Below are 14,748 nucleotides of genomic sequence, written 5' to 3'. Positions count from 1 at the left end.
TTGACGTTTGATAAATAATGTAATTATATATTTTCCAATTTCCATGCTAAAATAAAACAGAGTACAAAATGAATAATGGTGAACATGATAAGAAAAATACAGTCATTAATTATTTGAATATGTTGTTGATTTTGGATTTTGAGTTTGCCGTTTAGGCTGAATGAACTTGCTCTGCATATGGAGGCCAGTACAGGTGAAATTCAATCTTGTAGACAACAGTGAGGCCAACGAGATCCACCGGAGAAGATGTTACATAGCCTTGTACAAACATGAAGTCACCAGTGCCTCCCACAACAGGATGATCAGCAGGTTTGACATTATGCGTACCTCCAACGATGGAGATTGACCCTTTGTGGTTTTTCAAACTTAAAGTGATCTTAGCAGTAGAAATGCTGGTTAGCCCATCGAGACTAGATGTTATGGAATTTCCTTCTGCGATGCCAACGACTTTGGAAGTTCGGTTGGCTGTAACTGTCATGGGATCCTGGAAAACAAATAAGGTACCGAAAGGCAGTGCGAGTTGACTGAGGTTTGCTCCTGCAACACCATTCACTATGATATATCCAGTTTTGTTGATGGTTTCATGTTGGTAAAGTGAAAAATGGAGGGACTTGAGTTGGTGGTGGTGGTGGTGTGCGGCGGAGGTACCCTTCAGTGAAAGAACTAAAAGCAAAGCAGCAAGAGCATAGGGGCATAGAGATTGAGCCATGGCTGTGTCTTCTAGCCAGAGCTTGTTAATTAAGAGCAAGTGACTGGTGCAAGCAAGAGCATGAATGATCAGGTTCATTTATAGGGCTGTCTGAAAGACTTGACTGACTTTAGCCTGTAGGGACTTGGAATTGAGATGGGGACATAGATTACTTTGTTTAGGGAGAGAGGCTGAATCAGTCAACAACAAATCTACCCTTAGATATAGATGCATACAAGCATCATAAACGGACTAGAGTGGATGAAGTGTTTGAATGATCAAAATAGGTGAGACTTCATTTTCAATTGTACAAGTGTAATGAGGGGAAATTTATGCAGCAAACCATAAGTCCAGTCAAAAGCAACGCATTAGAAATAACTTTGCATAGACTCCGCAAATTCAGACCCCAAAATGTTAGAAGGGATAACATTTGGAAAGGTTGCAAGCAGCCCTTTTGATTGACTATTCTTCCTTTCACACTTTATCTTGCAGACAACATTTTAAATAATTTAGTTACATAATTTGAAGCACCAAGGAAAACTTCACTGAAATAAGTGTATTTTAAAGAAAATCTAAAATGAATTTATGCAACTTCGGAATTACGCTTCATCTGCTTTTGTTTCAAAGAAAATCTTGACGGACTGTTGTTTGTTCAGGTCCCAAGGGAATGCAACCATAATCTGATATATGCTACATTTGTACAAAAATTATTTTAATTTTTTTTTCTATTATACTTTAAAATTTTCAAATTCTAAACGATTTATGTGTTACCCATTCAAGAAATTTTATTTTGTTAATATTCAAGTCATTTTAATAATTTGGTTTTAAAAAAAAAGTAATTTTAATAATTTAATTGTTCAAATAAAGTTACCTACATCATAATAAAAGGTCAATAGTGTTACATATTTTATATAATATTGAATATATATTTAAGTTAATACTTTATTTAATCCTTTGAACCGATTCCAAAGTTAGCTGGACTGAATTTGAAAACCTTGATCATGGCATCGGATGAAGTTTCTCGATATGATTTGCAGCTGCTGTTTCATTTTAGCAACTTATCGATTGATTAATTAATTTATCCAAGATTTATTGGATAGCTGTGGAAAAGGCATCAAATTGGAATAAAATATGCATCTTTATTTACTGCTGCTCATTGGCAAAGGAATCTACTCTTCAAGTTACTCTACAACTTCATTTCAAGGCCCAATACATGCCATCTATAATCAAGTGGACAGATTGTAGAATATTCCAGGCCTGCAGGCAATAACGTAAGTTTCCAAAGAGCCTCATCCTCATTCTGCACAAAAGCGATTTGTGAACAGATGAGCCTGCATTTTTTAGTTCTAATCATATACGTAGGCACTTGAGTCTTCTCAAGCATCAGAGTTCTGTAGTTGTTAATACGTATACAGAGAAATGGTTTCTGATAGCTTAAATTCATGCCTTTTCCCCCTTAACATACACATATTTGATTGCAAATTCAAGCTCAAATTCAAGAATTGTCATGATAATACAAAATTAGTATAAGTTTCATCGAAGGAAGGTTCTTATCGTTTCAATGGTTAACTGGCCTGTGCTGAACTAATCCAAGCTTGATGCCCATGCTTGAAAATTTAAGCCTTCTGTCTCACATCCTTGAGCTTACCAGCTTCCGGAAGACTGTAGTGGCAAGTACACGATGACTGGGGATGAGCCCCATCGATAGAACGCAAAATATGCACAGAAAGATATGGAAGCAGTAGCATGATATTATGAAAGTGCTCAAATGAAAAATATAAACATATTCAGATGAAAATAATAAAACTGCTCCAATGTACAAGAGTTACGTGAAAGTATGGAAGTATTTAACTACTTTCAATATCAAGTTAAGCTTTTAGAATTATGTGTTTTGTTCTTTATTGCTAATCCTCGGATTCAATCAGTAAATGGGTCATAATATTGATAATTGATATTGTATCATAAATTATACAGTAGATTATGGACAGATCATTTAAGTAAGCTTAACCCACGTAACTAACTGCGGCAATGTAACAGATACCCGCAAGGATAACTTCAGCAACACAATTCTCAACCTCAGATCAAAAGTTACATCACTCAAAATTAAAATTTCCACCAACAATATATTGCAATGGATGAACTATCATAGGTGAAAGAAAGCATAGAAGAGCTATTATTCACAACAAGATTTCTGAGTTCAATCTAACCTTTATGCCCACAATCTGTCTAAAAAAGAAAAGAGACCACATCGGTGAGCCAAATATCTATGCAGTTAAGCATGTAGAGAGAGATGGAGATTCAAATTAGCTTTATCTTCAACCTCCGTCCAGTGAAATAAGATTGAATGACAAATAGCAAGTCATGAGCATATTTGGGTTACCTTTGATCTCCCCAGATTAAAGCAAACAAGGAAAGAATCAGTAATTCCTAGGCAACTGGACTTTGAAATCTGGGAATTTCATCTAATATCCGATACATATTGGTTTCATTAGCCACAAGAATTGATTTTAAAGAGCAGAAATGCCCATCAGAGTTTGGACAAACAGGGACTTGTTTAATAATTGGTAGTAAAGAAAACATAGAGTCGTAGACCTTCAAAAATATTGAATTTGAGGCTCATTTCTGGAATTGTTTTATTACTGTGGCAGCTGATGCGGAAATATCAAATGGGCAATGGTGTCTCTGTCAGAATTGCAGTGAAAGGAGAGACCTTTCCACCGTGGATATAATAGTGCCTTTGCCCAGCTCCTGCCAAGCCCACAAGTTTCAGGATTTGTTTTTCTGCTTCCTTTTTATTTTTTTTTAACTTTTTTTCGAAGAATACACTTTTTCTAGGACATTGTAGTAATTCAAATATATATATATCATGTAAATGAAATTTAAAATGATGAAATATTTGAATTTGAAATTATATTAAAATTATAATTTCTAACTTAAAATACATTTTTAAATTCAAATTTATTTCAAATGTACCCAATGCCTATCCAAATGCACCTTCATATTACAAGTCATTACTTCATTATTTCACATAAAAGTAACTTTTTACTTAGGTGCTAATCACGACAGTATTAATTCTGGGGGCAACTCTTGACTATTCCAAAATAAATATTTGTACATATGTTTTGCAAATTTGTGCATACAATATATTTTTGTAAATTACAACTTGCACGTATCCCCAATTATGATAGGAGGGGTATCACCCTTGTACAATTTATACTCGTGCATATATCATACATAAACGGAGTATTCTTTACAAATGATACATTATACATATATGATTCTTTAGATGGTACCCTATGATGATGAGATCATCAGACTATCGTTGTTATCAAATGGAATTGCTTTTGGACTTGGGAAGCCGATCACAATTTGCAGGCACCCACCCAATCACTTGCTTCTCATTATTGTAAATCACCATTCTGTCTTGCATTGATATGTCTAGCAGAACAATGAAGAAGAAAATCAGTTCAGATGCAGGGCTGAAATTTTCATTTCATCAAGTTATGCTTCAGATTATATAAGAAACATTTTTACCTCCAATGACATTTAGATCGCCCAGCCCTACTTCTGTACCATTTAGAATTCCCAAGCAGGCATTTCCCTTGGACTGGCAAACAGAAGCAGCGTTATTAGCAACCAAATAGCAAGTGTTCCAATTGCACTTTAAGTTACATTTGCTAAGATGTAATATGATGTAATGTACTTAATTCCAGGATCAAACGAATGATATGACGTAATGTAATACGATATAATTATCATTTTATTCTCATATTTTGTTTACAAAAATAAAAATGCATGTAATGTAATATAATGATAATTTTTATTTTAATATTTAATTTATTTATGGTGGTAAATGGTAATAACAATTGAGTGGTAGCAATGGTTGTGACTGACAGTGGCAGCGGCAGCAGTAGCTATGGAGGTGACCAAATGGTGGTATTGGTGGTGACAACAGTGGCAATGTTCGAGTGCTAGTGATGGCTGAATAGCATCAATTGTGATGGTGGCTACACGGTGGTAGTAACTAAATGGTGGTAATTGTGATGGTGGCTACACGGTAGTAGTAACTAAATGGTGGTAATTGTGATGGTGCCCAGGAGGACGTGGTGGTGATGGTGGTGGTGTTGGTGGCGATGACGAGGTGGTGGTAGTGATGACCGATTAGTGGTGGTAGTGGCAGTGAGATGATTGTGAATGGTGGCAGTGGTAGGAGGGATGATGACAATTAACACTTGCGGGTAGTGATTGTGACAAAAAAATTGTGATAACCAAACAAGCAAATATGATTATATATATTTTTGTAAGTGCGTCTATTACATTAGTCAAAATATAATTAATTATATAATAAATTATCATTTTATTATATTAAATTTTTATTGTGTATGTAAACAATGTAATGAAATATTCAATGTATTTGCAATTTTATTACAGTTTTGATTGACAAAATTGCAGAATAAAAGGTAGGAGAAAGTTAAAGGCTTGACGCCTTGACTTACTGATATTATCAGATACGCTTCTGGGGAGAATTCCAACTTTGTTTTAGTCCTGCCACCACTTGTGAAGCTCAATGCAAAGGTCTTGAAGTATTTCTTGACATCACGAATGCTTTTAAACGGCTTCTTCCCTTTCCAACAAAGAGGCAGTGTTTGGTCTGATGTTTCACTTAAGGGCTTTCCTGATAATTCTTTCTTCAACTATAAAGAAATATGCCATAAATGATACGAGATATTAAGACTTGAGAATGGTTTAATAATGGAAATAATTGATGTTTCAAATTAAATTTATAGTGTGAATTGTTTTAATCATGGGCAGGAGTCAATGAAGAATATTTCTTCTTTTTTTTTGTGCGTGTGCGTCTCCGTGCATGTTTGTGTTTTTCTGAGAGAGAGAGAGAGATATTCATGTGAGGAAAGAAGCATCTTTCCCCAGTACAGACGAATTTCACTGTTCATTACGATTATAGGTATAGACAAGTATTTTGCAAATGCATGATGCTGTCTGCTAGACATTCTAAGCCAATTTTCTTAGTTATTTTTGGCATGCACAATGAAGTTGCTTCCTACTCACCAAAAATAATAATCCTTGATATGCCTGTGAATTCAGGTAAGAATAAGAGCTCCCACTGTCAAAAACTGTAGGTAAATTTCTAATCCCAGTTGATTTCCCATCAAATATTAATTCCGCAAATCCAGGTGAATAGTATTTGCTGGCATAAGAGATGATTGGTTAAGTATAAAATAAGTAAAGTAAAGCTAGATTTTCAAAAGATGAATGGAAATTCGTAAGGTTTAATTACGAAATATCGCGTGACATTGGTGTCCAGGCCACTCGAGATGAATCATAGATATCATCTCCAAAGAAGAGAAATCCTCCACCACGCCCACTTAAACAGTGGCCGATTACATTTTGCACCAAACCTTGGCTACTAAGCTGCGATGGGATGCTGGATATTCCCTTGCCAAGGCCAAGTATTCCATCTAAGGGATGAAGATCTCTACCTGGAAGCTGATCGTACCCACATCTGTAAAACAAAAGAAAATAGAGGAAAGTACTAATTTAGATAAAAATGAGTAGTAAAGCGACATTAAGAATAATTTCTATTTACTAATTTTAAGTCATATGCAAATGATGCAGAAAAGAGATGGATGCAGTTACCTACATATTTTTCAGGATGTTAAAATGGGCTACTAAACTTAGAAGATAAGACTCTACTTCAGAAAAAAAAAAAAAAATGGCAACCGCCCTTTAATGTGAAAAATTGTAAGGACTAAAGCTTTAAAGAGTCATAGATGATAATCAGGCCCATCTTGATTGGTTCTCTCATACTGTCCCCTTGGTCCACCACTGCGTGGAGTTCGGCCATTATGCTTTAGCCCTGAGACATGGGTGTCCATCTCGATGTGGTGCCCCTGTTCCCCACCCCAGCTAACAACCATCTTCTTAGTCATTGGCTATGTCAATTGCCATAAGGGAAGGGGGGGAACCAAAGAAAATGTCCTATTGCTACTGGAACTCATTCATCCTCAAATTCAACAGGATCTCCGCTATTGCATCAAAGGTTTAATGTCAATCTCATCCAAAGGCTTCCATAAGACTATCTAAAGTCCTAAATACACAGCAAGCCATTAAAGAAAAAAAAAAAAAAAAAAAACCTGCATAGTCCAGTAGAACTAAGAAAATGAAGGAAAGCAAAGAAAAGAACCCGAGGGCCAGAAGAGGATTAAGCCGCTTTCCATTTGTAAAGTTCAGAAGAAAGACATCCTTGACAAGAACACCAAGAGATGATCCACCATCCGCATACTCAACCTCATAGTCACACTGCTCTGGGTCTAGACATTTGTGGTCACCAGGCGGCTGCAAAGATGCACAGAGGGGATCATTGCAAGCCACTAGGTTGTTGCTGGGTTGGTAAAGTGGATGAGGTGCCTGCAAAGACCACAGTTAACCTTAATTAAGATAATTATCATAGTGGCATTAGCAAATATGGTATTTTACCGGCAATAATATTCAGCTTTTATTTTGAGTGCATCAAAGAGAAATTATTAAAATGATTTGTAAGACCTAAAATTAAATTAACTAGGTATGACGTTATGTTGAGACTTTGCGAATGAACTGAAATGGGAAGAACAATTAGGGGGTCATATCCAATTATGATAAAAGCATTCTATGCCCTTTCAGGTTTAGATAAGGCATAATCACAGTTGTACTGGTTAAGAAAACTGAATTGCAGAAAACCAGTGATGATGGGTATACCTCAGTACAATGGTGACAGGGAGCATCACATTGGAGCCATGTGAGGTCACTTCCTGTGTCTATATCAAGAAAGTAGGGCTTTGGTGGCTGCCCAATATTTAGAGTAACATTATAATATCTGCAAAATGGAACTCTATGACATTAGAAAAGAAATATGCTCAGCAAAATTATACTATGAACGCTACAACAAAATCTCCATAGACTTATTGCATAATTAGCATCAATGGTGGTATATAGAATATAGAAACTTATGAAGCTTGACATAGAGCTAAAATCTGAGGCAAAGAATTAACAAGGATAATACCCCGCTTTTGTATCTTATGTACGTACCCAGCAGGATATACATTCCCATGAAGTGGAAAAACAATGGACGATCCAACTCTATTGAGCATCATTGATGACGACATTTCTCCTGATAGCATTGCTTTTCTCCACCTTTGCTGCCTATCATCACTAGAAGCAGATGAAGACCCCAAAATCAGACCTACTAGGACCAACAACGCCATCACCGAAAAGCCCACTTTCCCTTTTCCCATCTCTCTCTGTCTGATATCGATGTATCACTGAATGTTTTAGAATTTTTGGTTTTCAATGCAATCTAATTATCTAATGTATTATTCTATGCTGTGCTATGTGTTTGTTAAAATGACTGAATGGAGACGAAAAAACACCGCTACAATTTTTTCTAGTGTCTTGTTTGGGGAGCTGGGTTTGTTGGTTTATGAAAAGCTCATGTCTGTCCAAAATTGGTTTTTAATGTGAAGGTGACTTTGAAACCTGGGATTGGTATTGAGAATAGCATTGCTTCACAATTAAGCATTCGTTCATGGAGGAATTGACATGCACATTGCTTGGTTCTTTAAATGTCCCTTAATTGGTTTTCCCTTTCTTTTGCACTGGGATTACTGGGGAATCATCCTAACCTCCAAATTGAAGTTGAGATTTCTTCTAATGTTTGTGTAGTGAGATGTTTATTCTTTTCCTCCTCTGAGGTGGGAGGGATAAGTAAGTGTTCGATCAAATACACACGGAAGAGTAGTGATTAAACAAAAGAAACCCCTTGCAGGAGTATAATAATAATAATAATAATAATAATAAATCAAACCTGAGATTCTTGAAATGCTGACATACTCTTTTTTCAATTCCTTGGAAGTAAACACCATCTCAGTGCGAGTGTTTTGAGAGAGCAAAAACACTCCTCCAATCTATCCATACCCGGAAGACTTTTCACCGGAATTGTGTTGCCCCACGCGTCAGCCTCAGATAAGGTGGTCAAGGAGACCAGAATTGCTAAATACAGAAGATATCAAGGAAATTTTGCACCCAAACAAAATTGCCAATAGTCTCTTTTTTTTTTTTTTTTTTTTAAATGCGAAGTGTTTGTCGTTTCTACACTCATTCATACTATATATATAAAGGCTATTTTACTATTCCATCCTTGAATGTTATCTTTGTTAACACTTGTGTCCTTTAATTTTGAAAATTATAATATATCAACTTACAATTTAATTCTGTCAAAATTAAAGATCTCTCCATTCAATTTATCGTTAATCTTATTTACTTCAATGGTCCGAGTTCTGTCTCTCCTATTTATTTGTCTCCCTTTCTCTCGCTTTCGCCACTTATTTTTTCACTTCTCCACTGCCACCTTCCGGAGTAGACCGTGAACCTCCAGCCAACAACAGTCTCTGACCACCTTCCCTTCTTATTTATTACATCAAAATCAAATATTCAGCGATGATTAAGAATTAAAATGTAATTTAACATTCAAAGTTAACCAATCTCATGCACCTCTCTCTCCCCTCTGTATTATGTACAGCCAATTTTTGAGATAAATTGGCTCAGTGAACTGATGTAAATTTTATATTAAACTTTGTTGTCAAATTCATGAACAAATTGTTATTTATTTAAAAAAATATAAAATATTTAATATATAGCTCAACCACGATTGAGTTTATAATCCGATCGATATAATATAAAATTAAAATCTATCAAAATTAAATTAATCAAAATCGACAATGAATTAAATTAAAATTAATTAATTTAATCTAATTTTAGATAAAATAAATTTATTTGAATAAATAAAAATTTTTAATATTTCAGTCATTAAATTTAATTAAATCGAATCAAAGCTATATTAAAACAAAATTAAAACTGAAAGTGACCTTGTCCAATTTTTTTAAAATTTTATATCAAAATCATTAATTTCAAGTTAAATCAGGCTTATAGTTAGGGGTGAGCATTATTCGATTCACATTGAATAAATTCAGTCGAACCGCTTTAATTCGATTCGGTTCGGTTTTATATTATAAAAAATTAGATTATTTTAATTCGGTTCGATTTTGAAGAGAAAAAATCTGCTAAACCATATCGAACCGAATATGTTTATTAATTTTTGAATTGATTTATTTTTATGGGAAATTTATGAATTATATGTAATTATATATATAATTTGTTTAATTTCATTGATTAATGGTTATTAGGTTCAAACCAATATCAAAATTAAACCAAATAACTTGAAAATTAAGTTTAAATTAAAAAATCAATAAAAAATAAAACCGATCGATTTGAACTAAACCGAATCGAAATAGAGCTATTTGATTCGATTCGATTTTTCATCTTTTTCTGTTCAGTTTGATTTTTTAAAATATGTAATTCGATTTTCATGATTTGATTCGATTCCGTTCAGTTTGAACCGAATGCTTATCCCTACTGATAGCCGATGTTGCTACTATATATATATAGTTTCTTATTTAATTATAGAAATTTAATTTTTTGACTAGATGAGATATATCAATTTAAACTATTTTATAATTAAAATTTAATTAATTATTTTTTTTGTAATAATCATAAAATAATTATGTAAAGTGCAGATTTGCAAATTAATTTATACTAATTTATTTGTTTAAATTATTAAAATCATAAAATATTTTTTAAAATTACATTTTTAATAATATAAAAATGATATTTTATAATAATTTTTTTTAGTTATGAACCTTTATATTAAAAGTAATTTCAATGTAATTATAGTTTATAGAGATTTTTTTAAATAAATAATTTACACAGTATTAATAAATTAATATTAATAAAAATTTAATTATATTAGCTAGTATTGATTTAGTTGACAAAATTCTTATTAGATCGAAAATTCGAATCTTATTAACGGTCCTTAACCTTGAACTGAAAACTTACATCCTTTTTTTTTTTTAATAAAAAGTAACCACCTGATTGGTTAATAGAGACAGATAAATCTATATTTTATTACAAATATTAACTGGGATATAGAAGAGAATCTGCATTTATTAAGTTTAATTTAATTTAACAAAATAATATGAAAATAGTTATTATTTTACTAAAATATCAGAAGATTTTATTAATTAATAGAAAATTACAAAATGCAATTTTTAGATATATCTTCTTTTAGTAGGTTAATAAATATGCTAAATGTTTTTTAATTACTTCTCACTTCCTTATTCTATTTTTATTTAATAATAAAAGTAAAAAATAAAAATAAAAAAGTGCAAAAAACACAGAATAATTAAAATATAAATTAAATCTGTAGGGTGTTAGATTTCAATTTAAACCATATTATAATTTTTAAAGATTGTTTAAATTTTAAATCAATTATAAAATAAATCTCAAAAAGAGTTATTGAAATACTAAACCACCTAATCAAATTGGAAAAAAAACTAACCGTAAATACAACCCTACGCGAACGCTACACGACAGAGTGAATAGACAGCCTCCGTTTCGGTTATAAGGAGAGAGCAACATCTCGTCGTCGCAGCCGACACTGTCACTGTCACCGCCGCCTATTGATCGGAAATCTGACGTCATGTCCTTCAATACCCACTGCTGTAGCTCCGCCGGCCCTTTCCAGTGCTTCCTGCAAGCTATATCCACCGCGATTACCCCTACAATTTCCACCATTATCACCATCACGGTTCACTAAGAAAAAGTCGCAATCTTTAATCTATACGTTTCAGCTCTTGAAAGTTTTGTTTGGTATTCTGTGTTTCAGTAGAGGAGGAGAAAACATAAGATATGGCTGCTTTGAGTAGCAGTAGTATGTGCTTGAGGGATTCTACTTGCCAACTTCCACGTTCTGTTTCCACCAATTACTACAAGAGGTTGAATCTGATTTTGCTTTTAATTAATCTTTTTGTTTTGTGGCTCTTGTAGCCTTTCTTATGTGATATTAGTCGATGTATCTGTTTTGGCAATATTTTTTTGTCCAGATCTTCTCTGAAGGTGCTTCCCTATTTTCTGAAACAGGAGGAGTGCAAAATGGAGGTCTCCTCAAGCTGCTGTAATACCCAATTTGCATCTTCCTATGCGAAGTTTTGAAGTTAAAAACAGGTAGTCAATAGTATATGATGCACTCTTATTTGGAATGAACTATTCTTTTCTGGTTCCGAGTCATACCTGACTATTGCTTGTGTGCTATAAGATAGATTTTTTTTGTTGTAGTGCTATAGCTAAAGAAAGTGTTCTCTGTCTCTATTATGTTGGACGACTACGTAGGAAATTCTCAATTTCAACTATTGATGCAATTAGTGATGTTGAAAGTCTGATTTTATATCAATGATTGGTGCAATTAGTGATAGTTGACAGTCTGATATTTATCTGGCTTCTTGGTGAAGAGTTTCCTTCATTTATGGATAGACAAGCTAAAAACATGGAAAGAAAGGAAGCTGGTTTGTTCAGCGGAAACATGCAAGACTAGACCAATATATTTGAACATATTCAAAAGAGTAAAATCAAGGGTAGTCAGACACATAGTGTTGGTAATAAGTATACATTGTAAATGATTCCTAGGAAAGCTGGTTTGGTCAACGGAAACATGCAAGACTAGACCAATATATTCGAACATATTCAAAAGAGAAAAATCAAGGGTAGTCAGACACATAGTGTTAGTAATAAGTATACATTGTAAATGATTCATAGTGTTTGTTTTGATGGATGAATTAGAATGTTGAATTTAAGAGTGTGATAAGTAGCCCTAAGCTAGCTACTCGAAGTATAGATGATCAAACACTTTCATTTTGCTGGTAGGCATATATACAATTAAAATCTCTTTATATTCTTATTGTGGTTTGAGTGATAATGGCCTCAATAACACATAAACTATAGTTACAATGTCTTATTCCCTTGAATGTGGAAAGGCATGGCACAAATTAAAAAAGACAGAACCTAAAATATATTAGATAAAAGCATGAACTCTGAATATACTTGGTCCAAATAGCTGATGACTCAAATGATCTGAATGATTCCTTAGAAAGATTCTAAACCAAATGATGAGTGCCATAAAGATTGGTGGAAACCATTTTTCTGTGGTATAATATATCTTGATCAAGTGTAAAATATTTAGTTTGATGTCTTGGTGACGGTTTTTTTATATGTTAATGGATTGGTAGAACAAAGCTTGCCTCTTTAATGTGCACATGGCTGGTTTGATGTTATTTTTGGTGAGCTCAACTCGGTGTTGAGGGACTACTCGTTGATAAAGTGCTTGTTTGATTCAAGAATTGATGCTACAGATTATGGTTGTCAAAACCAGCCTGGCCTGGCTGGTCTGGTTTAGATAGAAAACCTTGTTTTTTCTAGAAATTAAGGTTGACCCAGTTAACCTGGCTGCATATAAATCAAGCGAATCATCTTATTAAAAAAATTTTAATGCATTGTTGAATAATGTACTTTAAAGTTTATTGCCATTTGATCTGCCCCATAAATTTGTCATATTTTTCTTCATATATATATATATATATATATATATATATATATATATATATATATATATATATATATATATATATATATATATGTAAACTATGAACATACGAGAATTACAAAGAAAATGAAGATTCATAAATTTCATCAACTTGTGACTTGCATAATTAATGATGTCAATATTTATTGTATTAGCATATTAATTTGAATTATTAATTATTTTCTATTTTATAATCTTTTATATTATAAAAAACATGTATAGTTTTCTCTGTTTATTGATTTATGAAATTTTAATATATCAAAACTTTTCTTTGTTGATATAAATAAATATATTATTATAAAAATTTAGGGCATGGGATGGGCTATGCTTTAAAATACTTTTTATTGCCACGTACAATTATATGTGCTCTTTTGGTGTTTGCAGGACATCACCAGAGGATATAAAATCCCTTAGATTGATAAAAGCCATCAAAACTCCATATTTACCCGATGGTAGATTTGATCTTGAAGCATATGATGTCTTGGTCAACATGCAAATTGTTAATGGTGCTGAAGGTGTGATTGTTGGTGGCACAACTGGTGAAGGTCAGTTGATGAGCTGGGATGAACATATAATGCTTATTGGCCACACAGTTAACTGTTTTGGTGGTTCAATCAAGGTAATTGGAAACACTGGAAGCAACTCTACAAGGGAAGCAATTCATGCCACAGAGCAAGGCTTTGCTGTTGGTATGCATGCTGCTCTTCATATCAATCCGTACTATGGCAAAACCTCTGTGGAGGGTTTGATTTCTCACTTTGATACTGTGCTACCCATGGGTCCTGCTATTATTTATAATGTGCCTTCACGAACTGGTCAAGATATTCCCCCGCGTGTGATACACACTGTAGCACAGAGTCCTAACTTGGCAGGTGTTAAGGAATGTGTAGGTAATGATCGGGTGGAACAGTACACAGAGAAAGGAATTGTGGTGTGGAGTGGGAATGATGATCAATGCCATGATGCTAGGTGGAACCATGGGGCAACAGGAGTGATTTCTGTAACTAGTAACTTAGTCCCAGGCTTAATGCAGAAACTTATGTTTGAGGGGAAGGACCCTGCACTGAATTCAAAACTATTGCCTCTCATAGATTGGCTTTTCAAGGAGCCAAACCCCATTGCACTGAACACTGCTCTTGTACAACTTGGAGTTGTGAGACCAGTTTTCAGGCTCCCATATGTACCTCTTCCTCTGCCAAAGAGGGTAGAATTTGTGAATTTGGTCAAGTCAATTGGGCGGGAGAATTTTGTAGGAGAAAAAGATGTTCAGGTACTTGACGATGATGACTTCATATTGGTAGGTCGGTATTAGTCACTTTTTGTGGTCCAAGATATTTAGCAGGGGTTTTCAATGACTAGTCTGTTTTTTCATTTTCAGTTACAGTTTACAAATAAGGCTCTTTTTTTCCCTCTTCAGTGAATGCAAAAATAAGGCGTTCTTGATAGTTGATACCTTGTTAAACATGGAGATGGGAATGTATTCTTTGACTTCTTGTTGCTGATATTATGCTAAATGTAGCGCGCTTTTAATGTTAAA

The 14,748-nt window shown here is 33.7% G+C and overlaps 3 protein-coding genes and 1 long non-coding RNA gene across 7 annotated transcripts; 1 reads left to right on the top strand and 3 right to left on the bottom strand.

The window, feature by feature from the left end:
• Window positions 1-6: 6 nt before the first annotated feature.
• On the bottom strand, window positions 7-1,050 carry LOC110660647 (dirigent protein 19). Its single transcript, XM_021819013.2, has one exon. It carries the CDS (start codon window positions 785-787, stop codon window positions 152-154), a length of 636 nt encoding a protein of 211 aa, XP_021674705.2. The 5' UTR covers window positions 788-1,050; the 3' UTR covers window positions 7-151.
• Window positions 1,051-2,158: 1,108 nt separating this feature from the next.
• On the bottom strand, window positions 2,159-3,438 carry LOC110662107 (uncharacterized). 2 transcript variants are annotated; one of them, XR_002496255.2, is made up of 2 exons: window positions 2,896-3,438; window positions 2,159-2,373 (listed from the first exon to the last, which is right to left on the bottom strand). It is a non-coding gene; the product is annotated as an uncharacterized LOC110662107 (long non-coding RNA). The 2 variants fall into 2 exon arrangements; XR_009144837.1 differs by having other exon boundaries at window positions 2,159-2,350.
• Window positions 3,439-3,756: 318 nt separating this feature from the next.
• LOC110660657 (aspartic proteinase Asp1) lies at window positions 3,757-8,748 on the bottom strand. Of its 3 annotated transcripts, none has more exons than XM_021819031.2 (9): window positions 8,547-8,748; window positions 7,772-7,987; window positions 7,442-7,559; window positions 6,891-7,114; window positions 5,985-6,209; window positions 5,756-5,894; window positions 5,185-5,382; window positions 4,223-4,295; window positions 3,757-4,126 (listed from the first exon to the last, which is right to left on the bottom strand). In XM_021819031.2, exons 2-9 carry the CDS (start codon window positions 7,975-7,977, stop codon window positions 4,017-4,019), a joined length of 1,293 nt encoding a protein of 430 aa, XP_021674723.1. In that variant the 5' UTR covers window positions 7,978-7,987; window positions 8,547-8,748; the 3' UTR covers window positions 3,757-4,016. The 3 variants fall into 3 exon arrangements, with proteins under 3 accessions (XP_021674723.1, XP_021674731.1, XP_021674715.1); XM_021819039.2 differs by having other exon boundaries at window positions 7,772-7,894; window positions 8,547-8,741; XM_021819023.2 differs by lacking the exon at window positions 8,547-8,748 and having other exon boundaries at window positions 7,772-8,510.
• Window positions 8,749-11,100: 2,352 nt separating this feature from the next.
• On the top strand, window positions 11,101-14,627 carry LOC110660671 (4-hydroxy-tetrahydrodipicolinate synthase, chloroplastic-like). The gene is made up of 3 exons (XM_058137772.1): window positions 11,101-11,571; window positions 11,717-11,800; window positions 13,596-14,627. Exons 1-3 carry the CDS (start codon window positions 11,486-11,488, stop codon window positions 14,521-14,523), a joined length of 1,098 nt encoding a protein of 365 aa, XP_057993755.1. The 5' UTR covers window positions 11,101-11,485; the 3' UTR covers window positions 14,524-14,627.
• Window positions 14,628-14,748: the final 121 nt, after the last annotated feature.

The sequence above is a fragment of the Hevea brasiliensis genome, chromosome 16 (genome assembly GCF_030052815.1).
Source record: "Hevea brasiliensis isolate MT/VB/25A 57/8 chromosome 16, ASM3005281v1, whole genome shotgun sequence".
Taxonomy (NCBI): domain Eukaryota; kingdom Viridiplantae; phylum Streptophyta; class Magnoliopsida; order Malpighiales; family Euphorbiaceae; genus Hevea; species Hevea brasiliensis.
This window is presented reverse-complemented; position numbering and strand designations above follow the sequence as displayed.